This window comes from Mastacembelus armatus, chromosome 22 (assembly GCF_900324485.2).
Source record: "Mastacembelus armatus chromosome 22, fMasArm1.2, whole genome shotgun sequence".
NCBI classification, from domain to species: domain Eukaryota; kingdom Metazoa; phylum Chordata; class Actinopteri; order Synbranchiformes; family Mastacembelidae; genus Mastacembelus; species Mastacembelus armatus.
Window position 1 is genome coordinate 19,516,590 of NC_046654.1, and position 27,078 is coordinate 19,543,667.

The following is a 27,078-nucleotide window of genomic DNA, read 5'->3' on the forward strand; positions in this document are numbered from 1 at the left end:
GTAGACGGTTTATGATATTCATTATTCATAGAGACATAACAAACCTGTTCAAACATGTTCAATATATATTCATTTTTAATTCATATTTGCTACATTAGGAACATCCTGTCTCAAAATTATGCCAAAAAACTATTCCATGCATTTGTTACTTCAAAGCTAGATTACTGTAATTCTTTGCTATCAGGATGTCCCGGTATCTCCATAAATAAAAAGAATGATGTCATTCTTTTCTCGTCCTAGGAGAGAGAAAAAATTGTAATACTCCTAGAAGCACAGGCCGAGGTGGAGTAGCTGCAATCTTCCAATCAAATTTATTAACTCTCACACAAAACAAATCTCTAGAACTGCCTTCTTTCACTTGCACAACATTGCCAAAATTAGGAACATCCTGTCTTAAAATGATGCAGAAAATCTAGTCCATGCATTTGTTACCTCAAGGCTAGATAACTGTATCTTATTACTATCTGGATGTCCCAGTATCTCCATAAAAAGCCTCCAGTTAACCTCTTAGTCACCCCGCCCCCTTTTTTGCAAATGGCCGACAACACGTAGCTAAATTAAACAAGCTGTTGTTCTTACATTTTAAGAGTTATATTGACGGCCTTGGTGCCGTTTGAAGCAAAAGCGTCCCAGTTTTCTATCGGCGCGCTGTAAAATGTGAAACATGACTCCCCTCCCCCTCTAGCGTCGAGCGCTGCCTGCCCAGCGTTGTCAAGGCTACATTTACAGTAAGGAGGGGCTGCGTTAAAGCCCACTGTTGCGTCATCTGGCACGACCTCCAATATGTCGATTTACAGGTCTCATCATTGGCTACAAGATGCGTCAGTCACCATTTACGAACAATTTGACTGGCTAATTCTCCTGTCAATCGAAGTTAGAATATGCCCCCTGACTGGGATTTTCTCTGAGGATGTGAATTCTATTGGTTTTACCGTTAGTGACGCTGCGAAACACACAAACACGTTTGATTGAGGCCTCATGTGATTCACAGAAGCATTTTGTTCTATGGATTCTAACGAACAGAACGATATGCGACACTCCATGTTTGACTACACATATGAAGTTACACGAGAGAAAGGTAAAGAGCGGCGTTTTGTACTGTATGTTTACTGTTGTTAAATATTAAGAAACTGTAGTCGCTGTGATTATTCGATCCTAAATTGCTTTATGCCATTTTAATCGTGAGACTTTAAGGTTTTATTAGACATAAAATTTATTATACTATATCCACATTTTTCGACGATCTTTTTGTGACAAAATAGAAACATACAATTTTTAGAGCGGATCCGCTCCGTGGGTCCAGAATGCTGCAGCTAGAGTCCTGGCTGGAACTAGCAAGAGAGATCATATTTCTCCTATATTAGCTTCTCTTCATTGGCTCCCTGTAAAATCCAGAATAGAATTTAAAATTCTTCTTCTCACATACAAATCCCTTCATAATCAAGCTCCTTCATACTTTGAAGACCTCCTATCATCCCAATAGACCACTTCGCTCTCAGAGTGCAGGTCTACTTGTGGTTCCCAGAGTTTCCAAAAGTAGAATGGGAGGCAGAGCCTTTAGCTATTAAGGTCCTCTCCTGTGGAACCAGCCCGGTTCTGTTGGAGGTTTCTTCCATTAAAGAGAGTTTTTCCTCTCCGCTGTCTCCAAGTGCTTGCTTATAGCGGATGTTGTCGAGTTTTGTTTTCGTGTTTTTGTAAAGTGCCTTAAGATGAATGTATTGTGATTTAAGAAGAAGTACTTTTTTAATCCCCAAGGGGAAATTAAATTGTTACAGCAGTTATACTCATTTAAAGTTATTAAATTTAATATTATTTAAATTATATGAATTGATAGTAATTAATAAAGTAATAAAGCAATTAACTTGTATGTAGAAAAGTAATAAAGTAATTATTTGTTTTTGGGGGTTTGCGTGTGTGTGTGTATGTATGTGTGTGCGTGCATGCATGCGTGTGTATGTGGTGTGTGCGTGTGTGTTATTGTTTATATTATGGAATTATAGAGTCTTATGGTCATGGACACAAAAGACTTCCTGAATCTCTCAGTCTTGGTTTTAGGAGGAATTAGTCTGTGGCTGAATGAACTTCTCAATCGCCACAGTTCCTCATGAAGTGGGTGGGCAGGATTGTCCAGTATGGAGTTGATTTTGTCCACCATCCTCCTCTCTGCCACAGCCTCCAGACTGTCCAGTTCCAGTCCAACAACAGATTTTGCCTTCCTGATCAACTTTGGTGCTATACAAAAAATTGAGTTGAATTGAAGTGAATTGAATTATTCATAACTTTATACATTACAACCAGTCTACATCCACATTCATCCCACTGTATGTCATTGATGCCATTTTCATATGGTGGAGTTTTTATGTTTTACATATTTATATTTACAGTCAAGCCCGAAATTATTCATACCCCTGGCAAATTCTGACTTAAAGTTACTTTTATTCAACCAGCACATTTTTTTCTTGATTAGAAATGACACAGGCGTCTCCCAGAAGAAAATAAGATGATGGCCAAGAGGCATCATTGTGGGAAAAATGATTACTCATTTTTTATTTACACTTGAACAAAAAGTGGCATGTGAATAAAAGTAACTTTAAGTCAGAATTTGCCAGGGGTATGAATAATTTCGGGCTTGACTGTATATATCTGAACTTATTTTTTATACTCTATTTGCAAAGACTAAACCACTGCACCTTATTTATCATTTATCCTTGTTTATTTCATTATACTTGCTTTTAAATTCCAAATTTCTTTTTATAACAAGGATAGTCATGAAAATATTTAACTGTATGTTGTATTCTGTATGTTCATGTGTCATCAAAAGTTCTAAATATCGAATTCATAGGCTATCTAGAACCCTAACCATCAGATGCTTTCCCATCAGATTTAAAAATACAACAGACTTGTGAGAGAGCAACCCATACAGTGGGAGCAGTAGGCACTGATTTAATAATAATGCTATTAGAGTTAGTGTCAAAATCAATAGGAAACAGTTAAAGGTTCTCCAGCAGATGGCAGATGCTGTTCACTCAAAAATGGTTTTCCTGCAAATGACTGCTGTTCACTGTAAGAAGGCACTAATAATAAATTACAGTTAAAGGTATGTGCATGTGTGTGCCTTTGCTGTTTTAGTTAGAGATTGACAGATAATAATAAACTAACTACTACAAGTGCTTGATCATAAGGGATTTGTTGGGTTTCCGTTTGTTTTTTTGTAAAGTGCCTTGATTGTATTGTGATTTGGCGCTATACAAATAAACTGAATTGAAATTGAGTTGAATTAGGCTACTACTACTACTAATAATAATAGCCCAGTGAAATATTAGCTTTTTGTGCCATCATCAGGCAACCAAATATTTTGAAAATATATTTTAAAAAAGGTAGGGAAAAAAAAGCTTTAAAAGGTCAATGGAGCTTTAAGGTACACATTCAATATTCAGTAACATTTAGTGGCTCTTTCCCTCTGTGTTCCAGTATCTACCTACATACTGCTTCATTTAATAAGACCAGTGATAAAAATTGCTACAATTTCTTGAGGATCAAACAGTCTGGTTAATAGGCTCAATAAAGATTTTTAAGCGTAGTTGACAGAAGCCGTAAACTCCCACCCTCTCCGAGTGAGTCCGCGTGCACGACGGCGCACTGACTGATATACTATTTAGGCTGTACTATAAGATACTATTAGTCTATCTTAGTCTGTTATCGAACATAAAATATACAACTAGCTCTGTTGCAGAGACGCAAGAAAGAGAAAGAGGCGTAGTCAGTGGCAATACTGGTTTCTTTACAGTTAAAGTTAGTAAACTGTTTATTGGTTAAAAATAATATCCAAATTATTTTATTTTATTCGAAGAGTCTGTATGCAGCGGTCAATCAGTCCTGACCAGTGTGCGCCGAGAGGTCGAACGAAACACTACAAACATTTTTCTCCCCATGACACAGAGGAATCATATAGCAGCAACTAACTTTGTGGGTCCCGTTGTGTTGCTGTATATGGGCTGGCTGAGTGACGAGGCAATGGGAGTCGGACTTTGCGCTGCAATAAAGACGCGGTAGCAGCTGAGAACGCTCAACAGTGAAGGAGAGCCTTCCCAACAACACAGTTACACCACCGTGCCTACTCAGCTCAGCCTCCTCTCTGAGCTGACATCAGAGAAAACCCGCACCAGCGGAGGAACATGCTGCCACTCAGGCTGTCTCATTAATTATCTACCCCGATAAACAAGTCTGGTCAGCGGCCTTCCACATCCTGGACCTTCGACAGGACTGTAAAAGGAGAACTTTAAAAAATACTTTATTGGTAAGTCTTTATTTTGTTTTTAATTAAAAATGAAATTAAATACGCTTAACATTAAAAAGGTTAAGTGAAACAAAGGGTTATTGTATTTCGACTGCAATGAAAAAATATTATATACCGATATAGTTCAACATTTCAGTTCAGTTTTATAGTTTTTAAGTACTTATTTTAATCTGTAAAAATATAGACTACAGGAGTATTTGCAGGGGTGATTTTGCAACAGGTGTAGGCTGCTGACCATTCAGTTCTTCAAAATGATGCCATTGCCTTGATTGTTTCACTTTGTGCATAATGAAATGGTAAATAGGGGCAATATTTGTGCTTAAATTATAATGACTAAGATTTGGTGTCATTATTTAAATGGTTTCATCACAAAAGAGCAAAATATTTTTCAGCAAATTTGCAAATCTGAGCTCAGATATTGATTATATCCTGATATTTATTTTGGCTATATTGGTTTGCTTTTTTATTCTTGTCTGTAAATGATTGTTATCCCACTTTGACAAGTCAAATGTGACAGTCAATGCAGTGTTGAACAACTATTTATATATGTTTAATTTGAGCAGTCTAAACAAACATTACAGATAATCATTAAGAACCAGAAAAAATAGAACACTTTTGTTTTAAACCCTCTGAGCCGACACACTCTACTCAGTTTAGAGCCAGTTTCCTTCTGTGTTTCACTTAATAAGACCAGTAATCAAAAAAAGTCCATATTGATCACATAAGAGATCTGTGAGGCAGCAGAGATAGACCAGTGCCGTGGCGGCTGTGTATGGCAGGGTATGTGTGCTTCTGGCTGTCCACTGGCAAACACCACTTCACCATGAGAGCTGACAGTGTGGAGGCGAGCAAGAAGGCATGCATAGACATGGCAAAGTCAGAAGTTTGAAAGACTGGAATTTTCACCTTTCCTGGCATTTTAAATGTTAATCAAAAGATTGTGGTATGAGAGATGTATCCACTGAAGTGGATACAAGCTTTCTTGCAAGTAAGCTACCAGGGACTAGATAGTTAACATTTTAGCCCTTAAGAGGGCTATTTATGTAGAAGCAATGCTTTCTAAATGATAAATTAGGTATTTACTCATGCTTAACAAATGCGTGATACTATTAAATTATTCTGAATAGAAACAAATTTTTCTTAGAGCCTGATAAGCCAGGGAGACCCCAGGTTTTCCTGCAGCCAAGTTACTCTTCCGTGCCACTGTTACTTCTCAACTTGACTGACAAATTTCTGCTTGTGTTTTTCCACTGACTCTTACAATGACATCCTCTTTTTCTTCTAGTTGATCTATTTCCAGAAATGTCAGTAAAATTGTTATTGTAGTTGTGGGTGGCACAGTTGTACAGTAGTTAGTACTGTAACCTCACAGCAAGAGGGTTCTTGGGTCACACAGAAAGCAGCTGTGTATGCCTTTCTGTGTGGAATTTGCATGTTCTCCCAGTGTCTAATATGCATGGGATTTCTCTGGGTACTCCTGCTTCCTGACACAGTCCAAACACATGCAGGTTGGGTTAATTAATGACATTAAATTTCCTATAAAAGTGAATGTAAGTGTGCACCTTTGCCTCTGTGTCAGCCCTGTGATACAGGCAGACAGAGCAACTCCAAGATAAAGAAAAAAAGATTTTTTTCCCTAAATAACTTAATTGCTCCATGAATTTTACCCTAATTTCAATCCGAGTATTCTAGCTCATCATATTAGACCTATGTCCCCCAAAACTAGACTGACTTTTTGGTATTGTTTGAAACAAGGATCAAAATAAAACAGGGATGTAGGTTTGAATTACACTGATTTGTAACGATTAGTCTACTGTTGAATCCATCAGGTTTGACAAGGTTTAATCTTCTCAGCAAGAAAAAAAAAAATCCTGACAGCCTGACGTGTACTCAGTAAAATTATTTTGTCACAACTCAAAAAGCCTGTGTCATAAAGGTTCAGGTTGTGATTATAGATGTATTGAGTTTTACTAAAATGAATATAAACAGTGGTCGAAGTAATGACTCTAACACAGAATCAACAACACAAGAGCAAAGAACAAGACAATAGTAGGCTTAGTAATGCTGGATTTCTCAGCAGCATTTGATATAATTAACCATAAAACTACTCATAGCAAAGCTAGAGAGTTACAGATTTGATGATTCAGCAATAGTATAGTTTGATAGCTATTTGAAGGGTAGAACTCAGTCTTTTTCAGTGGTTGCTACTTGGAGGTCAGGACTGTAACGTGGAGTTCCACAAGGAAGTTGTCTCGGGCTATCATTGTACAATATTTACACAAATGATCTGCCACTTGTCCTAAAGAAAGCCAAAATAGCGATGTTTTCTGACGATTCAACGATACCTACAGTCAAGGAGTTAAGTACTGTCTTAGATGCAGAGTTGAAAATTGTTGATTGGCTAAACAAAAATCAAGTAGTCTTGAATGCAGCAAAACACACAGTGTAGTCTGGCAGAAATCATTCTCTCAAGTTGAATCCAGAGCTACATCTTGAAATACAAGGGGTGACTATTAAACAAGTACATGAGACTAAGCTTCTGGGCATCATAGTGGATAATAAGTTGACATGGGTTAAAAACACATCAAAATGCCAAAATGGGGAGGACAATTTCAATGATCAAAAGACAAGCAAGATTTCTAACATGGAAAACTACGAAACAAATCACACAAGCCCTGATATTTTCAAATCTAGATTGTTGTCCTACTGTGTGGTCAATTGCCACAGCAGTAATGCTAAAAAATCTAAAATCGCCAAGTGCTTCTCATAAGGGATTTGTTGGGTTTTTTTGTAAAGTGCCTTGAGAGGATTTGTATTGTGATTTGGCGCTATACAAATAAATTAAATTGAAATTGAATTAAATTTTATTTGTATAGCGCCAAATCACAATACAAATCCTCACAAGGCACTTTACAAAAAAACCCAACAAATCCCTTATGAGAAGCACTTGGCGACAGTGGAGAGGAAAAACTCCCTTTAATGGTAGAAACCTCCAGCAGAACCGGGCTCAGTTTGGGCGGCCATCTGCCTCGATCGGTTGGGGTGAGTGGATAGAGCAGAGAGAAAAGAACAGCAACAATAAACAACAAATAGACACTGCAGGTTGGTGGGGCCAGTAACTGCACATCAGCAAGATACAGCTCCAGGACCAGGGACACCTGCAGAAGGTACAGAGAGAGAGGACCAAAAGTGACAATCAATACAATCAAATGAACATTCAAGTATAGGGCGATGTATGCATGGAACTCACTCCTAAAACAAGTAAACCAAATAAATTATCATTAAACCAGCATCTACTAAAACATATGGAATCACTATGCTAGATTTTAAATTGTTATTATTTTTATTAATGCTATTATCATACAGACATGTAAAAAGAACAGTATAGAGCGAATATTTCAGCGCTTACAGTGCCAAGGGGGAAGTAGGCAGGAGTTGTTAAAATATGACCCATATATGGTGTACTGATATCAATAAAGGTAATACTTGACACTGTACAGTGACTCCATGGTTAACTGCTATAATCCTTGGGCGGACTGTTATCGAATTTCTGGTGTTTTACAACCTGTAAGGTTGTGTTTTATTTATTTGTTGGATTAACTAGGGCTGTCAAAATTAACACGTTAATAACGTGTTAACGCAAACTTGTTTTAACGACACTAATTTTATTAACGCAGCGCGCATTTCCTGTTTGACATGTGGCCTAGCCCATAGTAGTAGAAATGGAAAATGCAGCCATAGACAGTAAAGAGTGCAGCAGCAAACAGAAATGGAGAAAGACAAAGGTCTTCTGAACGGTAAATTCATTTACAAAACGATGCCTGCAGATGCTTAGCAACACCTGCCACATCTATACCCTGTGAAAGATTTTCACTGTCAGGGCATGTTTTTCAGAAAAGTGAGCTGCCCTGTCATCTGAAAACGTAAACAGGCTTGTCTGTTTGAGCAACTGGCTCAGTGCAAAGAAAGAGAAATAATGGGAACTTGTGTTTTTTCTAAGTTGTGTTTAATAGACATGAACAAGTTCTTTGAAAAACATATCTATGGTCTTTGAAACATGTCTATGTTCTTTATGCTGTATGTTTAGGTGGTTTCACTAATAATAAACCCTACATTTGCATAAAGCATCCGTGTTTGTCAATTCCCATGTTGATTAGAGTGTTAAAAACTTTAAAAGTATTAATTTAAGGTACATTTAGAACAGAGGAAAATGCGCGATTAAGTTGTGATTCATCACGAGTTTATTCATGACGATCATGCCATTAATCACGAATAAATATTTGAATCGATTGACAGTGTTAAGAGCTGAGAGGAGAACCCACACGCAGATTCATTGAAACTCAACAAGGCTTTATTTAGCACAGTCTTTGAAAAGGAATGAACTGAAGGCGTCTCGAGTCCGAGAAATATCCGTGAATGACAGGATGCAGGCGTTTCAGGCTGCAGGTGGCCGGAGCACACCGGAGAAGGGAACCTGCAGGCAAATCACACAGGTAAGTATTTAGGAAGGCTAGAAAGTCAGAGCAAATACCAAACAATGCTCTATTACCAATGAGGTAAGCTGACGAACTGGCACCTCTCCCATGGAAGACTGAAGGTTTTATAGACGTGCTGTGGAGACGAGTAACAGGTGCGGCTCATTATCCCCATGACCTTCTCTTCCCGGGGCGCACCTGCAATGAGTCATGGACAAACACGGGAAACCAAACAGTACACAGAAGAGAAAGGAATAGGGACACATGAGGGAGCGGGAGGGGCGGTCCTGCCACCTCATGACTGACAGCCCTAATTGTAACAATTTTCATTGACCTGCAATGTTTGTAATGATTTTTCAGATGGACCCCACAAAGAATAGCATCATTGGCTGCCCCATTTCTGCAGCTAATGTGGATCCAAATAGAGTGTACACCCGCAAACTTGCGTTTCCAAGCTCGTGGCCTCAGTCGTTTCTGGAGTTTTCCGTAGAACCTAACTAATAATTGTTTGCGGAAACCACAAATATCATATGCTATTTTTTATGGCTTTTTTCGTGGCAATATATCATTTTTCATGCATGAAAAACCTGGTCATTCCCTGTATAGGAGGTGTGTCAGAGAGGCTTAAATCGATTTTTGGGAAACATGAGATACCAGTTCACTTCAAATCCACTAACACACTGAGACAGAGACTGGTTCACCCTAAAGATAGGACAACAAAACAAAAGAGGAGCAATGTGGTATATGCTGTCCAGTGTAAGGAAAAATGTGGTTTGAGAGAGGGGTCAGAGAAGCTATATATGTTCAAGTGGAAAATTCAATTTTCAATTCAATTTTATTTGTATAGCGCCAAATCACAATACAAATCATCTCAAGGCACTTTACAAATAAAACAATAAAACCCAACAAATCCCTTATGAGCAAGCACTTGGTGACAGTGGAGAGGAAAACTCCCTTTAACGGAAGAAAAAACCTTCAGCAGAACCAGACTCAGTTTGGGCGGCCATCTGCCTCGACCAGTTGGGGTGAGTGGATAGAGAAATAGACACTGCAGGTTGGTGGGGCCAGTAACTGCACATCAGCAATATACAGCTCCAGGACCAGGGACACCTGCAGAAGGTACAGAGAGAGAGAGAGAGAGAGAGAGAGAAAGGGAGAGGGCACAAACTAGGGGAGAGAGAGAGAGCACAAAGTTAGTGACATTCACTGATGGAATATACACGTGAGGGAGAAGGAGAGGAAGAGAGGGGAAGGGAAGGAGTGGAGGGTTAGGGTAGGGGAGCTCAGTGCACCTATGGTTCTCGGGCAGACTAGGCCTATAGCAGCATAACTAAGGGATGGTTCAGGGTTACCTGAAGCCAGCCCTAACTATACGCTTTGTCAAAAGGAAGGTTTTAAGTCTAGCCTTAAAATTGTAGAGTGTGTCTGCCTCCTGAACCCAGACTGGTTCCACAGGAGAGGAGCTTGATAGCCAAAGGCTCTGCTTTCCATTCTGCTTTTGGAAACTCTGGGAACCACAAGTAGACCTGGACTCTGAGAGCGAGGTGGTCTATTGGGATAATATGGTACTATGAGGTCTTTAAGGTATGAAGGAGCTTGATCATGAAGGGATTTGTATGTGAGAAGAAGGATTTTAAATTCTATTCTGGATTTTACAGGGACCCAGTGAAGAGAAGCTAATATAGGAGAAATATGATCTCTCTTGCTAGTTCCTGTGAGGACTCTGGCTGCGGCATTCTGGATTAACTGGAGGCTTTTTATGGAGATACTGGTACATCCAGATAGTAATGAGTTACAGTAATCTAGCCTTGAGGTAACAGATGCATGGACTACTTTTTCTGCATCATGAGATGTAAGATGAGTGGTGAAAAGTTTCGACCTAAAAACTAGAAGTCCAGTTGCCATGACTGAACCTCTAGATTTACTAACAATGTATTAAGATGAGTTTGAAATGAAATTAATGTTTTGGGAGTATATTTGGGGGCATATTTGCGGTTTAAACTATAAAAATAGGCATTTATAGGCATTTTATTGACCACATCCAAAATTTGTGTTTTTTCACAATTTGCAGGTGCTCTCAGAATGTAACCCCTGTGAAAATTGGGGATTTACTGTAAATAAAATTGAAAAAAAATAAATAAACACAAGGATACAAGAGTAAAGATTTTAAGTAAACTGTGCATAAACCAAAGTACAACCATTAATTTTAATAAATAGATTTTATCACTGTTATATTATTGATGCATGTATGTAAACTGTGTTTTGGGTTTACATATGGAGTGCAGTTGATTTTTGCAAACAAATATATAAAAAAATAAAAACTAATAAAATGGGGATATGTGCAAATTATTGCTGGAGTATATGATGGAGGGGCATGGTTATGCAGCATAACCAAACAAAATTTCTGCTTACAGTAGTTGACAATTTATCTTTAGTGACATGACTGCTTTTATGATTAATCTATCAAGAGTAACATTGATCTCTTCTTACATGTATAGCATGGATTTATCCTCAGTTCAGAATAAAATCTAGAGGCTGCACAGTCCTGTATGGACTGTACTGGCACTCTCTGGATAGGCCTATTAGAGCAACTGCCATTTTGTTAATTTGATCACCTCAATCCTCATGGTGCGAAGTATTAGGGCTACAAGGGAATTTTTTTTTACATTTTTGCATGCTGAGAATAAATTTCAAATGTGGAGAATAAGTTGAAATATTGAGATTGAGGACAACATATAGCCTAATGTATTGAGTATTGCAATGATTTGCAGGTGAAATGTAGCAGGTGTTAGTGTATGTGTTGAAACTACTGGTTTGAAATCAAAGCTACTACATACTGAACCAAAACCACCAAATTATGTTTAATATTTTTAATGTGTAAAATATGATTCAACCAAATGAGGTTAGAATAATGAGCTTGTACAGTATGTCTTGCTGGTTTCTACAATGATCTTACATTTAATTTTGAGCTGCTGCCTGGTGCCTTTGGCCCATTGGCCATGTAATGAATATAAACTTTAGTCACATCCCACCACTTTTTCATCTGGAGCCTACTGTTAAAACTAAAGCGTGTGATAAGAGTTAAATGAAAGGACTATGCATAATGTAACTGATTTTCATACTTATGAACTTACTCAAGCAACAATTTTGTCCCACATAAATTCCCTCTTTGTTGCTGCAGCTGTGCTGTTTTTCTTTTTAAAAAAAATGTGTCCATGTTTTGCATAAGAACGTATAAGAATTTCTATTTCAACTCAATTTTTTTTCTCCATAGGCATAGTGAATTTTTGTATCTGAGCTCCATTGTTGATGAATTTTTAGAATGCTTGTGCATGTAGTTAACTCAAAGCTGATCAGGGTTATTTTTATAATATGCCCCAGATTCACAACAAGGGTTGGGTATCAGTTGAATTTGATTAATTCTGATTCTTCTTCCTGATTTGGACACTTGAAGAAGCTAATGTTGAGGTTATGGCAGAGAAAACAGTGGAGGCAACATTGTATGTCAGCAGGACAAATTCTAAGTTTCTCTTCAAAGCCTTCTGCCATTTTTGTGGCGATCCACAACTGTTGCTTACTTACTGACCATGTCTAATGTGCTGATTTGCATCTCATGCTTATATAGAACGGCCAAGGCTCCCATAGAATGGTACGTGAGGGAGCCACAGTGCCCTCTTGGTGACATACCAAATATCATATTATTGAATGAATTTTACTAATGTATTAATATGCAATATTTGGATGTTGCTGCTCGGGGTAGGGGTAGTTATAGCTACCTTATCTATCTATCTATCTATCTATCTATCTATCCATCCATCTATCTATCTTCTTTCTTCTTTTCCTTTCGACTGCTCCCTTCAGGGGTCGCCACAGCGAATCATCTGCCTCCATTCAACCCTATCCTCTGTATCCTCCTCACCCACACCAACTATCCTCATGTCCTCCTTCACTACATCCAAGAACCTCCTCTTTGGTCTTCCTCTAGGCCTCCTTCCTGGCAGCTCTAACCTCAGCATCCTTTTACCAATGTATTCACTGTCCCTCCTCTGAACATGTCCAAACCATCTCAATCTGGTTTCCCTGGCTTTTTCTCCAAAACATCTAACATGAGCTGTCCCTCTGATGGACTCATTCCTGATCCTATCCATCCTCGTCACTCCCAGAGAGAACCTCAACATCTTCAGCTCTGTTACCTCCAGCTCTGCCTCCTGTCTTTTTCTCAGTGCCACTGTCTCTAAACCAGACAGCATTGCTGGTCTCACCACTGTCTTGTCCACCTTTCCTTTCATTCTTGCTGACGCTTTTTCGTCAAACATCACACCTGACACTTTCCTCCACCCGTTCCAACCTGCTTGCACACGTCTCTTCACCTTTTTCTACACTCTCTGTTGCTCTGGACTGTTGACTCTAGATACTTAAAATCCTCCACCTTCTTCACCTCTACTCCCCATAAACTCACCGTTCTACTTGAGTCCCTCTCATTTACACACATGCACTCTGTTTTACTGTGGCTAACCTTCATTCCTCTCCTTTCCAGAGCAAACCTCCACCTCTCTAGATTTTCCTCCACTTGCTTCCTGCTCTCACTACAGATGACAATGTCATCTATCTATCTGTCTATCTGTCTATCTATCTATCTATCTATCTATCTATCCATCCATCCATCCATCCATCCATCCATCCATCCATACACTGTTCAGTAAGGTATCTATGCCATCGGGGCTTGTAGCTATAGTAATGAGATAAGTGTTGTAGTGAAAAGTAGAATGTAATTTCTCTAAAATCTCAAAACAGTTCTTCAATGAAGCAATAAAAAATTGTGTGTGTGTTTGTGGGCAGTAGTGGTGCTCTGGTCTGCTCTGTGAGATAATGAGGTGAAAAGAGTGCCTGATGCCTGTGTTTATTCCTAGAGCTTCTGTGGTTCCTGTCCATCAGCTTCTGCCTCAGACAAAGATACATTATTGTCTATTGTTATTCCTGCTTATGAAACCTGATTTAACAGCTCACAGGTATTTCTTTGGCTGAATGCTAGCATTATGTTTCTCTGCCCTCAACAGCCCCAGGCATGTTTCTGGGAATAGGAAACACCCACCCACAATAATCCCCCCTCCCGCTCCCCCCAAGACAAACACACAGACACACGCACATGCACACACACACGCACAGTCTACCTGACTCATCAACTCTTGTGTGTATTAATGTTGGCTGTTGTTTTGTGTAGACCTGACATATTTACCACACATAGCTGTACATACATGTTTGTCTTTGTGTCTTAGTAAGTACAATGAGAAACATCAACAACCAATAACAGTCATGTTTGTTTTCTTTTCATACCAGATAAATAAAATGGCAGAATTATTGGGCCAAACATACAATTTTCAAGTATTACTGTTATTTTATTTTTTAACCCTCTGGGGTCTGAGGGGGTTTTGGGGGCCTGGACAAATTTTGACATGTCCTGACATTTGTGCTTTTTTTCAGTGTCTTTTAAACATATTAATGTGTAAAGTCTGATAACACTGTAATCAGCACAACATTGGCTACAATAATATGTGAGCAGCAAGTTTATACATGATTGTGTTTTTGAAAAAAAAAATTTTATGCATGGTTAGTGAAAAACTACAATTTTTTACTCACTGAAATAAGACCATAAAACACAAACAGAACATTGGTTCACAAGACTTTGGAGACCAGCATGTTGTAGGCTGAAGTGTTTACTTCAGAGTGCTGTGAATGTCATCTTGTTCACACATTCACAGTAAACAATACACTGATTTAAATTTTCTAAGACACTTTTTGTCCAGAAAGGCCATATGCAAGAGGGTGTGTCTGAGGATGAATAGTCATGTGATTTACCTGAGAACACAAAAGACGCACTGAACGACCAGACAAAGACGCGCATAATGAGCCTTTTAGTCAATGTAGATGGGACGGATTAGTGCAGCACAATACAAAACAATGAGGAGCCAAACGATCCTCATTTGAGTTAAAATCAGTGTTTTTACTCTGAGGACAAACTAAACTATTTGTCTCTGTGTGGAATACAAAAAGTGCTTCTTCACGTCTGTGACGCGCCATCATCCAAACGCGCCATCCAAACTACATCCAAAAAGTGAGTAAATTCTATGATGAAGTTTGACGTTTTATGTCATTTCTCGGGGGTGTGCACATATTTACCTGGTTCACCTGAGATTATTTACATGTGAACAGTGGACAGTGTACAAGGCGGGACCGCATTACCTGTAATGAGGTGAGACAGGAAAAAACGGACTTCTCCTTACGTTCATACGGATTAAATAAAAAGTGATGATTTGTTTTTGACTTGAATTGTTTCACTCAAAAGAAAACATTTCAAGATTTCTAGCCATATAATTCTTATTTTTATGAGCCAAGTATTCGCTGAGATTCTGGTTGTTTTATTTACGCGTCTGTGAAGAGAAATGGCAGAGACGGAAAAGGCTGAGAGCGCACCCTGTCGGCTTTCTTTATTTAAAAAAAGCACAACGTTTCGTTGTTATTATGATGGTATACCACTAAAACTAGCCCCTTTACAGATTTGAGTGATATACTTCTTTTATCTGTACGATCAGAATTGACGGAGTAATTTAAGTTTTTTTCGGCCTTATCAGGAAAAGATGCGTCAAAACAGCAACGCGTTACACTGGTAGCAGCGGTGGTCGGCTTGGTTCGCTGGGACGCTTGTTATCATATTAGATGACGTGGATTTCGCTACTTTGACCTGCAGAGCCGTCAACACATTTTTTTTCGTGTATTTTTTTTCGTGCTCTTTTGCAAGTTGGGGTTACGTGCATTCGCTCTCACACAGAATGGCGGACGACGAGCATGGCGCAGCTGCTGCACAGGGAAACGGACATGTTGCGGATGCAGCAAACTCACACCTGCCATTTAAGATTGATCTTCCTCACCCTTTTTCTGGAGATGGTATGGAGCCTTTTACCGCATGGATACAGAGGTTTGAAGTTGCACTTGATGTCGCACCTGTGTCACTGGATAAAGCCAAACTTCTTCCTGCTAAGCTTACTGGCCCGGCTTTTGCTTATTGGCAGTCTCTAACACCTGAGGTGAAAACTGACTATACTTTGGCTAAAGCCAGTCTGTCTGCTGTTTTTGGCCGCACAACGTTTTTGGCTACTTTTCAGACATTTTTGAATGCTCGTCCACGTCCTCTGGAAGTCTATGCTGCTGAGCTCACAAATTTAGTTACTGAAGCATTTCCTCTATATGATGCAACAGCACGGAATTGCGAGATTTTCTGTAGATTTGTGACCGGGTTAGACCCGCTACTTCAACTGAAAATCCATGAACATGGCGCTGTGACCTTGGACAATGCTCTGAAAGTGGCAGCTCAGTGTGAACGTGCTCAACTAGCCATCAGTGTTGCTAACCCTACAACTGTTATGCCTGTGACGATGGGTCACCAACCATCAGCTACCTCTTCGACAGCTGGTCACATCTCTGAACTGGCATCAGCTATATCTGAACTTCGGATGGATTTGCATGCCTTGCGCCAGTCACACCTTCGACAGATGGATGAACGCATCGACCAGCTTTCCCGGCGGATTCCCCGTCTCCAGGACGAGATGACACCTTCCTCACACTCTATACATCAGACCTGTGCATCTGTGGATTACGACATCTCTACACGTCATCGCCAACCTGGCTTGGATGACCCTTGTCGCCATGGCAGCTGCTACTGTACCACACAACACCCACGAAGAGACAGACGAAACACCCGAGACGACTGCTATCCTCCACACCATCACCATAGCTACTCTGAATGCGAACAGCCATCCCCAGTCATGGACCTCTGCCACAGACACTGTAGCTGTTCCCGTAGTTGTGAGTCACACATTCATCACACCACACAATTTGACAGACACGACCCTCCCAAACATGATGGCAGCCCCAGACCTGGCCGTCCGCTTTCAAGGGAACGGCGGCATGATTATGACAATAGACATAATGCACGTTACACTTCTTCACCTTCACACAGTCCACAGTATAGACATTCGAGTTATCGCAGACATAGCTCTCCATCGCCACCCCTCCGTTCCCATAGTCCATCACGGTATCACACCTCACCCACACGACATGTACACTTTTCTCAGCCTCTAAGTGAGAAAGCCCGTTCCTTGCCACACCAGGAAAATGAGTAGAAGCTGTCATTGGGGACCAAATGCCAGCTTCACCCCCCATATCGGTCCATTCTGACATTGTTACTGCTAACTCGGCTCCGCCCACACCTTGTGTGCAGATCACTTTGGCTGGTACTGAACTTCATGCGTTGGTTGATACGGGGTCAGGTCTTTCTCTCATTACGGACGACTGCCGTAAATCCATACCGGCTTTGTCCACTCAGTCTATCAGTAGATCGTTCGTTTTGGCTTATTCAGTTACTGGTCAACCATTGGACATACTTGGCTCTGTGACAGCTCCTATACATATTGGAGATGTCACATTCTCTCATGTTTTTCATGTAGTGCGCACCGCCACCCACTCTGTTCTCATCGGATGGGACTTCTTGATTGAACATAATGTTACTGTTGACATACCTCATGCATGTTTGGAATTATATCATACTTCAGTACCCCTTTCGCCTCCCCAATCACTGATTCCAACTCAAAGTTTGGCGGTCAGTGTCGCTCAGGTGACTGTCCCGCCTATGGCAGAGATGGTAATTCCAATCTCTGTCAGGGATAATGGTGTACCAACTCCTTTAACTGACACTTACGTAGGCATACTGGAACCACACCCTCCTCCTGTTGTAATGCTTGGTGTTGCCCGAACATTGACTTCCGTTAATCACGGCAGGGGCATGGTTCGAGTTGTTAACCCAACTACTGAACAGGTCTCTCTTGAGGCTGGATGCCCATTAGGTCAACTTTTCTCTGTTTCAGGCAATCCGCTTGATGAGTATACATTAGTCTCAACTGTGACCCCTGGTGAAGCTTCCTATCCGCTGTCTGATGTGCATTTGGCGGACACGCAGTTAAACGCTGATGAGCAGATGCAACTTAAGAGTCTGCTGACAGAGTATGCTGATATTTTCAGTTCTCATTCGCATGACTATGGCAAAACTAATTTGACCACACACAGCATTAACACTGGGGACGCCGCCTCGATAAAACTCAGCCCGTATAGGACATCGCCTGCTACTCAGGCTATATTACAGCAAGAGGTGGCGAAACTCTTAGACCATGATATTATCGAGGAGTCTCAGAGTCCTTGGTCGGCCCCGGTTGTTCTTGTCCGGAAAAAGGATGGTACACACCGTTTCTGTGTCGATTATCGACGCCTCAATGAGGTTACGATTAAGGATTCACATCCTCTTCCTCGGGTAGATGATACTCTTGACAGGCTTTCTGGTGCTAAAGTGTTCACCACTATTGACTTGACTGCTGGTTACTGGCAAATTCCACTCAATCCGAGTGATAAAGAAAAGACAGCTTTTTCCACTGGTACTGGGCTGTATCAATTCCGCATGATGCCAATGGGTATCTCCAATGCACCTCCCAGCTTTCAGCGGCTAATGGAACTCGTGCTTCGGGGCCTGCATTGGAACATTTGTTTGATCTACCTGGATGATATTATCATCTACAGTACGGATTTCATAAAACACTTACAACACTTACGAGAGGTTTTCCAGAGGTTTCGTACAGCTGGTCTAAAACTTAAACCATCCAAGTGCCAGTTTGCACGCCCCTCTGTCACCTTTCTGGGCCACCGTGTTTCCAGTGCTGGTGTAGAACCAGACCCATCGAACATAGACAAAGTGAAGACATGGCCAATTCCCACATCACCCACTCAGGTCAGGGCTTTCCTAGGTCTGTGTTCTTATTACCGTCGATTCATCAAACACTTTGCGCGGACGGCTGAGCCTTTATACCATCTCACACATAAGGGTGTATCTTTCTCTTGGTCAGCTGAGGCTAATGCAGCTTTCAATGCTTTGAGACATGCACTGACTTCATCACCGATTATGGCTTTTCCAAACCTTTCAGCTCCTTTCCTACTTCCCACAGATGCTTCCCTGCATTCTGTAGGCTCTGTTCTCTCACAACAGGTGGAAGGGAAGGAGCATGTCATTGCATACGCCAGCCATGTCTTGTCAACTTCGGAAAGGAAATGGTCCACTTTTGACCGGGAATTATACGCCATTGTGTGGTCAGTTCGTCACTTTCGTCACTATCTTGCTTGCCACCCATTCACTATCGTCACAGATCACAAACCCCTGGTTGGTTTGAGGAAACTCCCACTGGACCATGATCCTACTGGTAGACGGGCTCGTTGGGCCTTAGAATTGGACCTTTACGATTGGCATGTCGTTCATCGCGACGGAGCAAAACACCTCAATGCCGACGCCATGTCTAGGCGCCCGGATGCTACTCCTATGGCATTTGAGGGTCACACACTGGACATTGTGTCCACTTCTTCGGTGGCAACTCAAACCCCACAAATACCGGTACAACCAGAACCGGTTTCGACACACAGCCAGACATTGCCGATGTGTGAGAATGTTCTTTTGACCACAACCGTCCCGGGTCACACAACATCAAATCTCGTTGTGATTCAGAGCGATTGGAATGTGGTGGGAAAACAAAAGTCTGATCCTGACTTAGCTCTTGTTTTCTCGTGGTTAGAAACGGGGCATAGACCACCTTTATGGAGGTTACGTCATTCTTCCCCATACCTTAGGAAACTGTGGACACAGTTTAGTCGACTTAGCATTCATAACGGGATGTTATGCAGACACGTGCGGAAGTCAGGTGATGCTGTTGTCTTGCAGGTGATCATTCCCACATCATTGGTCCCTGAAATACTTAGTCATGTCCACGGACACCCATCAGTGGGTCAATATGGTCAGGCTAAGACATTGAACAGGGCTACGCAGTTCTTTTACTGGCCTCGTATGTCTTCCGACATTGCCAAACATTGCGCTCAATGTACAGCTTGCCAATCACGTCGCTCCCCGGTGCCCAGACCACAGGCCCCACTCATTCCTATTTCTCCTGACCGTCCATTTCAAATTGTGGCAGCTGACATAACAGAGTTACCCACTTCGACCAAGGGGAATCGCTATGTTCTGGTCATGATGGACCTGTTCACGAAGTTTGTCAATCTCTACCCATTACGAGATCAGACTGCTGTTTCAGTGGCAGGGTGCATATTTAGCCACTACATTCCACAGCATGGCATTCCGGAGGCCCTCCACTCAGATCAGGGCAGGCAGTTTGAATCTGACCTCATAAAACACCTTTGTAACTTGCTGTCAATCAAGAAACTCCGTACATCCCCTTACCATGCCCAGTGCGATGGTGCTGTTGAACGCTTTAACAGGACGCTAAAAGATGAACTTTCCAAGCGTCTTTTTGAGTCAGGTTCGGAGTGGGACGAATATCTCTCGCCAGTGGCATTGGCTTATAATACTACGAAACACACTAGCACAGGACACACACCCTTCTTTTTGGCCCATGGCAGGGAAGCCCGTGTCCCCTTGGACACACTGCTGCAGGACCGTCATGCTTCCTGTTCGGCTACAGCCGGCACACCTGCAGCGTATGCCTACGATTTGCGCAGGAGGCTGGCCTGTGCCTACCGTTCTGCTATTGCTTTTAGAGACAAGGCTCAGGATGAACAACGCCTGAACTATGATCGCCATCTGAAATATACACCTTACAGCAGCGGTGATTTGGTTTTGGTGGATGACCCCGCTCACCGCCACAACAAATTTTACCCTCGTTGGGTTGGCCCATATGTGGTTTTGCGGTCATTATACCCCAGGGGTAGTTCTACCCCGGTTAATTTTGAAGTTCGGGACATAACTCAACCTCATGCAAAACCGAAAATCATTCACTACAATCGCATGAAACCGTACATTACTGACCCGCAGCACACTCACACCTTTGCCTCCCGTTCTTCCCCTGCTCGGTCAAACACCCTGAACACCTTGTCCGGACTCCTGCCACCCATTGCTCCACCTGTTCCACCAGTATTCCCCGCACCTCCGGTTCCGTTGGGACCGCCACCAATACCTCAGTTACAAAATCAGCCCCGACTACAATCACCAGGACCCCTGCTTCCATCCTGTCCTGTGGAGTACGGGCTGGGCTCGAACTCTGGATTGTTGCTTCCACCACTGGACTCATCTGACACTGGGCTGTCACCTGGTGTTTCGGACTCTCCTATTACTCCAGTGTCTACACGACGTGTACCTCCCAGGACACGTCGCCTACTCCATCGATTGGAGGATTTTGTTCTTTAATTGGTTATATTAAATATTATGTATTAATGTGTTCAGTTTCGTTTACTGACTCCTTTACTGGTCCTTGTTTTATTGTACCATGCTTCTGATTTTGGTGACGTGGTTTTGTATGTTCTACATATTTTCATTTGTTTATACTGCCTTATGTGTAGAAATGAGGACATTTCTTGTTGGGTAAGGGAGTATTATGTAAGGATGAATGTTAGAGTGAAATTAGGTTCTGGTCCTTTATGAAGTGAGAGGAATATTGTATCGCGAGAAGAGAATTCAAGGGAAGCGGGAGCGCAGATTTTAGAGTGAGGAGAGAGGGAAGAGAGAGAACTGTGAGAGAAAAGGGCATACATTGTAATCGTGGTGGATTACCCCCGTTCGAGTCTAATAAACAAGTGTTGAGACCAGTACTGAGTTGCTGTTCTTCCTCCCGGCAACGACGCCGAGAATCCACGGAACGACGACGCAACAACAACGCGTTACACCTGAATTTCCTAGTTTCTAAAATTTTTTATATTCTGACTTTTATGGAGGAAATTAGAATTAGCATTATAATATAGATATATTAGGCATTACAGATCTGTAATTTGGCTTTCTAATCATAACCATAATTTTTCCCAAATAACTGCGCCATATGCGTTATATTATTTCCATTATTTCAAAAAAGAGAATAATAAAATTGAGATGTGCAGCAAAGTGGTGTGTACAGATGGCTGTAACTTATCTTGTGGTTCCAACAATAAGAGCCTTTCATGTGTAAAACCTTAAAAAGAAGAAGGTTCCCTTTAACAGCTTTAACAGCAAGCCAATGGAAATCTGTGTGGGTTCAGTATAGGTGAGTGGGTAAATTACTTGGTACACAAGTAATCTACATATCAAAGGTGTCTGTGGATTCCATCATGATTTTAACATTTTCCAAGCCATCATATTGAAGCATTCTAACCAAATAAAGCAAATGAAGCACCAACCCTTCAGTACCTGTGACCTCTCAACCTTCCAAAAGTAAAACAAATATAATCAAAACACACTTTTACACAATCCCATTTTTCAACAATTTATGCTGCGGGGATGTCTTTTTAAGACTCAAAAATATATGGACTTCCACACGTATTAGTGATTTAGTTATATTGTACAAAGAATGTGGTTTCACTTTTACAGTGAATTTACCCCAGATTTTTTTCCCAAGTTCATACAAAAGTAAACGTCTCTGTGAGTAAAGAGAAGGAGTCAGCAGGTGAAGATAGAGGTAGTCTGGGTATTTTATACTACTGCCTACTAAAGGATACCATCCATACTGAAAAAACATGGCCACTCTAAAGTGACCTGTGTCTGTTTGAGGCAATATTAGTGCTTATGTTAGCAGCTGTTGTTAGAGCATATTAATTATATTAATATTTACAAATAGTCATTATTAACTGTTGCTGAAAAGTTTATGCCATGTTTTATTTATTGGTTTTTATTGCTTGAGATGCTGCTTTGACAAAAAAAAACTTATTTGTCTATGCTAAGCAAAAAGCATTATTTATTTTATTATGCAAAACAAGTAAATTAAAGCTAAATGTCAGCTGAGTTGTATTATATCATATAGTTACATAGTTAGCTGTATGCTGATGTATTGAGACAAACCTCCACTGACAGTTGTTGTTGGGATGTAAGGCATTACTTAGTAAAAAATTCAGTGATTACATTACAGTTGCTTAATTTACCAACACTAGTGTTACCAGCATTTGTCAGCTATTCTTAGCTAATTTGCTAACCTTATCCATGGGCTCTACAAAAATAGATCACCTACTCTTTTTTTTTCATGTTAAAGATGGATGTGACCATGCAGATGGGGTTAGGACGGTCTACGAGACTAAGCTAGCAGCTAGTCATTCAATACCCCCACCCCCCCACCCCAATTGTAGGTGTGCCTTTCAGTTAAACCACCGTCTGTTGTTCTGTTTCTTCACATGTTAAATACAAGATGAGTGGGTTTGGAAGATTTGGGTTCATTAAAAGCACCTGATGGAGATGGCAAGAGTAAAGAAGAGTAAAGATTAGTAAAGAACTAGTAATTTATGGATTATTTTTCAGATTGATTACTAAAATAATTAATTACTTGATTTATTAATTCTTCAGCAATATGGAATGAGTAATTAATTACTGTTTTACTGGGACAGCTGTGGAGGCAAAGCAGGTCTTCCACTAATCAAAGGTGCTGTGTTTTGATCTTCTCCTTCTTTAGTCCATATCTCAAATTGCACTTGAGCAAGACATCACTGGTGTATGAGCATGCGAACCATTGTGTGTGTGACAGCCTGATTTCTAGGGCAGCACCTTCCATGGCAGAGCTGTCATTGGTGTGTGATTGAGTGTGATTCTGTGCAAATAGGTGAATGGAAAATAGTGTAAAGTTATTTGAGTGCACTTGATTTTAGAAAAGCGCTATATAACACCATTTACTATTTAAGCAACTTGCCCAACACTGCTGACAGTAAATTGAGCATCTTTAGGCTTTGAATAGCTGGTTGAATAAAAAAGGAACCAAACCTCTCCTTAAATTCTTACATTCTGTTTCTATTTTAGTGTTCTTGAAATGCACAATTTACAAAACTGGCAAGGCACCCAGAACACAGAGCTACAATGGTTTTTTTGTGTACATTTGTTTGCATGTTTTTTGCCTTCTTATTTTCAGTGAGCTGAGGCAGTAGTTTCTTGAGCCAAACCTGACTTCACAACATGTTACATAAAAGAAAAAAAGAATTTAGTTTGGGCTCATGAGAAATTCATAACCAAAACTTTAGACATGGTTAAATGTGTAAGGAGTTTTGCCAAGAAGCAAATGCTGTAGATAGGTGGAAGGATGGACAGAGCAATAGCTTGAGTTAAAAAAAGACTGTTTTTTCAGTTTGCTGTTAAGTAATGAAGTAAGGGTAAAATAGCTCCATAAAAAGTGTAAAAAGAGGAGAAAAGCATTTAATATAATGTTCTGATTCTGTTGGTTAAGTAAAGAAATGAGACAAAAATTCTCAAAAATGAGGAAAAAGTATTTTGTACTGAAATTTGATATTTGAAAATTTAAATAAGTTGATTTTGTTTTATTCCTTGTCACATTTCAGTTTGACTAAGCCTAGCCTCTATTTTTGTAAATATTGGCTAGATAATCCCAATTAACATTAAGTTTAATTTCAGAACTATAAAATTATGGAGTTTCATCTTAAAATATGGAGGCATTGGTGCCACGACCACTATTATTTGTACCAGCCACTTTAAAATCTTCTGGCAATTGGCCAGAACTGGCCCTGCTCACCATTTTTTTACATGCAAAGGAGGTACAAAAGAACTACAGATATATGTGAGGTGCTTGACATATGTGATATATTCCATTTTCCATCTTTGCCTACAGCCTGTTCATTTAGAACAATAATGGTTAAATAGTTGTTGGTTGATGTGATTTAAGGAGGCTTTACCGCTGTAGTGGACCTGTGACCAGTCAGGTATGCATGGAATGGAGAAGATACAGAACAGACAAAAACTGTAGCATACTCTCACATCCAAATAAATATTCAAGGGAAACAATTATCTTTCGTTTTGAGGTATCTGATAATGGGCCATCACAAATTCTGGGTAGGATGTGCTTGGTGACAATTATTGAGCCCAGTTCTGCTGGAGGTTTCTTCCGTTAAAGGGGCTATTTCCTCTCCACTGTCGCCAAGTGCTTGTTCATAAGGGATTTGTTGGATGTTTTTGTTTTTGTAAAGTGCTTTGAGATAATTGTATTATGATTTTGTGCTATACAAATAAAACTGAATTCAATTCAATTCAATTGAATTGAATTATGCACTTGAAATACTGGAATGGAACCTCCTATTTATCTGTCTTTACTTATTTTACTATTATACATTTATTGTTATTATACATTACAAATTTCAAATTCTCATCTACTGATCTTTTCTGTTTATAGCAGAAGACTTGCTGGTGTGCGTGTTGCAGACATGAGCAGCAAGACTCTCCCAGCACCAATCCCTTTTCACCCATCCATCCAGCTGGCCAACTACTCCCTTTTTCAGAGCTCCTCAGGCCTCCAGCTGCCAGCAGATCATTTTCACAGCATCTACAGCTTTAGTGCCCTACATGCTATCCACCTACACCAGTGGACCCTTGGCTACCCGGCTTTGGCCGTGCCCCGCTGCACCATCTCCAAGCTGCCTGCTCAGTTCCCCTCCATGGCTTCCATCCCCATATTCCCTCACCTATTACAGCACAAACAGGATTTAGAAGGCCCACATCAGAGCTCCAAGAACAAGCCACGCTTTGACTTTGCCAACTTGGCAGCAGCAGCCACCGAGGACAATCATCTGAACGCAGAGGACCTGAGCATTATGAGTGCTACTGCAGGGCAGGCATCAACTCACCACCTAGGATGCCTCATTGATGTGACCAAACTCTCCTCACCAGAGCGCAAGTCCAGTCGAGGCCGTGTGCCCTCCAAGATCAAGAAAGAATTCATCTGTAAGTTCTGTGGCCGTCATTTTACCAAATCCTACAACCTTTTGATCCATGAGAGGACACACACGGATGAGAGGCCATATACCTGTGATATTTGCCACAAGGCCTTCAGAAGACAGGATCACCTTAGAGACCACAGGTGAGAGCCAGGTTGTAAAACAATCTAAACAAAAAATATTGTTTTAGCTGCATGAATAAAAGGCTACTAAACATATAACCCATCTATTTTGCCATCTATACTTCTATCTATACGAGCATTTGATAAATACTGTAGGCAAGTGTGTGTAGTGCGTATAAAAGGTGAATTACAATTTCAGTTTTTGGACTGTGTCTACAGAGTATATCTTCACACTTACGTACTGAGTGTAGGTCACCTACAGTTTGGCAACCCTCAGATCACTCTAATTACATCTGTAACATGGAATAAAATAGACCTGAGTGTGAAAATGTGTTTCTGAACGACACTGCTGAAATGCTTCTGTATAGGCATGCTGTAAAGCTTAATGGAGAAAGGTTTATTGTGGTTGCTAATGCTAATAATGAACAGGAAATATCAAATATACCAGAATTAACAGAAATCAACTTGCATTTCAATACCCGCATGCACACATAAAAAATGTTAAAATTGGATTTCACACTCAAAGCACTATGGATTGATTTAATCAGTGTACTTTTTTAGTATGAATTCCTATGTGTCAACCCTGTGATAAACTGGTGACATGTCCAGTGCCAGCTGGGACTGGCTCCAGCACCCCTAGATAAACGATGGAAGACTAGATGTACTTTTTTGAGTGACAAGTTTGGTCCTGAAGTTTGACAAACCAAATACACCATTTAGTGACATATCTGACATAATTCTCCCTAAATGCTAACAAGCTGCTCTGTTTTTCCTTCAGGTACATTCATTCCAAAGAAAAGCCTTTCAAATGTCAAGAGTGTGGAAAGGGCTTTTGTCAGTCCAGGACTCTGGCTGTCCACAAAACATTGCACATGCAGGTCAAGGAACTGAAGCCAGTCAAGATCAAATGAATCACTCTGCCAGCAGTAAGGGACGAAGACACTGGAAAAACATCATCAAAGACAAAAACACAGAATATCCAAAGATTTAGCAGGTCCCTCTGTTTCTGTATGAGCACTCCTCAAGGGTAAAACTCTTAAATAATATATAAATGAGCCTTAATAAAGAAGTGTCTGCTTAGTTATGAGAAAAGAAGCCGATGGATGTGGAGAATGTGGAATTCATCTAACAAAAAAAACAAAACAAACTCTGGCTTCAAATATTTGCTCAGACTTATTATCCAAAGACTCTAGAAAAGAGACATGATATGAATTAAAAGAAAAAAACTGAGAATGAAAAAAGCAATGTTAGCATAGAGTCCAACCTTTTTAATATCACATTCCATTATTTTTGTAACAGACGCATTATATCAAAATATATTTTGCACTTTAATCTGATTGATTATTTACATGTATCGCTGGATTTCTTAAATATTTTCAAAATGAATAATCATCTCTAAATAAAATATTTTACTGTATAATAA

At 40.4% G+C, this 27,078-nt stretch overlaps 1 protein-coding gene across 2 annotated transcripts; it reads left to right on the top strand.

Annotated features, from left to right (window-relative positions):
• Positions 1-4,083: 4,083 nt before the first annotated feature.
• osr1 (odd-skipped related transcription factor 1) lies at positions 4,084-27,078 on the top strand. Of its 2 annotated transcripts, none has more exons than XM_026306566.1 (3): positions 4,084-4,297; positions 24,993-25,676; positions 26,434-27,078. In XM_026306566.1, exons 2-3 carry the CDS (start codon positions 25,024-25,026, stop codon positions 26,564-26,566), a joined length of 786 nt encoding a protein of 261 aa, XP_026162351.1. In that variant the 5' UTR covers positions 4,084-4,297; positions 24,993-25,023; the 3' UTR covers positions 26,567-27,078. The 2 variants fall into 2 exon arrangements, with proteins under 2 accessions (XP_026162351.1, XP_026162439.1); XM_026306654.1 differs by having other exon boundaries at positions 24,996-25,676.

Excerpts from the sequence above, each read along its gene's own strand:
- osr1 (XM_026306566.1), top strand. The coding sequence starts at position 25,024 with ATGAGCAGCAAGACTCTCCCAGCACCAATCCCTTTTCACCCATCCATC. Across the intron at positions 25,677-26,433 it reads GATCACCTTAGAGACCACAG|GTACATTCATTCCAAAGAAA; the intron begins GTGAGAGCCAGG and ends TTTTTCCTTCAG.